The sequence below is a fragment of the Hemibagrus wyckioides genome, linkage group LG16, assembly GCF_019097595.1.
Source record: "Hemibagrus wyckioides isolate EC202008001 linkage group LG16, SWU_Hwy_1.0, whole genome shotgun sequence".
Lineage (NCBI taxonomy): Eukaryota > Metazoa > Chordata > Actinopteri > Siluriformes > Bagridae > Hemibagrus > Hemibagrus wyckioides.
The window spans coordinates 8,013,130-8,015,100 of record NC_080725.1 but is presented as its reverse complement, the minus strand read 5'-3'; the positions used below and the strand labels follow the sequence as shown (position 1 = coordinate 8,015,100).

At 40.0% G+C, this 1,971-nt stretch overlaps 1 protein-coding gene across 1 annotated transcript; it reads left to right on the top strand.

Annotated features, from left to right (window-relative positions):
• Positions 1-567: 567 nt before the first annotated feature.
• ptrh2 (peptidyl-tRNA hydrolase 2) lies at positions 568-1,648 on the top strand. The gene is made up of 2 exons (XM_058411274.1): positions 568-700; positions 976-1,648. The coding sequence occupies exons 1-2, from the start codon at positions 693-695 to the stop codon at positions 1,499-1,501; spliced, it is 534 nt and encodes a 177-aa protein (XP_058267257.1). The 5' UTR covers positions 568-692; the 3' UTR covers positions 1,502-1,648.
• Positions 1,649-1,971: the final 323 nt, after the last annotated feature.

The window sequence follows — 1,971 nt, the reverse complement described above, 5'->3', positions numbered from 1 at the left end:
TCCTCTGGGACGCAAGGGCGGCACACTAAAGTCAACCTTTTAATCACAAGATGTCACTTCTGTGCACCATGTCAAAAAGCTTCCAGTAATTAACCATCTCAGGACACAGTAAAGGGTAAAGCCTCGGTGCTTTTTCAAAGCTTTATTTTACCATTATTATCATAGCTGGCTACACAAAATAAGACTTTTCGCTAAATTCGTTAGAGGTCAGCTAATGTTTAAAAAAAAATGCAATCATTTTAACTTACCACCGAGTGTTGTTGTAAAACACTGAAATGAATGGGGTTTCATGCGAAAAGCGTCACTTCCGCATTTAACTATTACGAAAGGAGTCTTCTTCTTGTGTTTATTGGCGGTTTGCAGACCGACTTAAAGGGTACATTTCCGCCACCTACTGGATTGGAGTGTGGAGCCCAGAATGACGCAGAAAAAAAATTAAAACGTTATTCCACATTACTGTAGTACTGTATCCTAGATTCTGTTAATCAGTCTTATTTCTTTTAAATATTTTATTACTAGTTCAAAGATTCTGGACTGCTTTGAGCCGTTTCCGAGTAGTACCCAACAGGAATCGATGGGAGTGTCGTACTTATTTCAACGGCGCTGGGAAAGGTTTTTGTCGTCTCTATCCGTTCTCCAGTCCAGGAGGGGGCATCATAAATACGTTCTTTCACGCAACGACGTGCTGGAAAATGGCGTGGTGAGAAACGTTTCTTTTATCATTCCATTTCAGCTTTCAACAAATTAGTCTCGATTCCTAAAGCAAACCATAATAACGGAATTACTCTTTGGTTTAATGAGTGCACTTGTCCGCAGTTATAGTCAATCATTTGACTGCCTTGCTTAGTTAACTAACGATAACAAGACGTATAAAGCATTTGAAAACCAGAAGTATTATTAATTATCTATGAACGTGGTCTGTAAAGTTCTATAGTGTATCTCTTCTTGATTTCTTTCCATGCTGCTACATTTCAGGATGGATTTGCATTGTGGCCCGATGGCATTAGGAATCCTCGCAGGCGTAGGTTGTGGGTTTTGCTTTGGTTGGCATCTACGAGGGCGACTCATAAAACCTATTCAGGGAGTAATTTCAACATGTGGAGAGGGTGAACCGTACACAAATCAAACGAGCGTTATTGGAGAGAATGGTGAATTCAAGATGATCCTAATCGTTCGCTCTGACCTGAAAATGGGGAAAGGTAAAGTGGCAGCGCAGTGTTCTCACGCAGCAGTGTCTGCCTACAAGCAGGTGCAGCATAGAAACCCTGATCTTTTAAAACAATGGGAATGCTATGGGCAACCCAAAGTGGTTGTGAAGGTACCAAATGAGGACTCTCTGCTGGAACTTTTGTGCCATGCTAAGGAAGTTGGCCTGCCAGTCAGTCTTATTCAAGATGCTGGAAGAACCCAAATCGCTCCTGGTTCAAGAACGGTTCTTGGTGTTGGACCAGGGCCTGCAGATCTTGTGGACAGTGTAACAGGTCACTTAAGACTATACTAGAATGAAGTACAAATTAATTGAATTATAAATATTCAGTATGTATGTACTGGTTTATACACACATTATTCATTATCATGTAATGCTATCTAGGTTCAAAGCTGGTGTCACATTAAAAAAATGTATATTAAAATACAAATGTCACATTTATCCAGTTTGATTTGAAATCATTTTTAGAAGCATGCAGTTAACCTGTCTCAGTTGTATACAACTTGTGTGAATTTTTATATATATATATATATATATATATATGCACACACTGATCAGCCATAACATTAAGACCACCTGCCTAATATTGTGTTCGTCCATCTTTTGCTGCTAAAACAGCCCTGACCTGTCATGCACTATGTATTCTGACACCTTCTTATCAGAACCAGCATTAACTACTTCAGCAATTTAAGCAACAATAGCTCGTCTGTTGGATCAGACCACATGGGCCAGCCTTCGCTCTGCACATGCATCAGTGAGCCTTG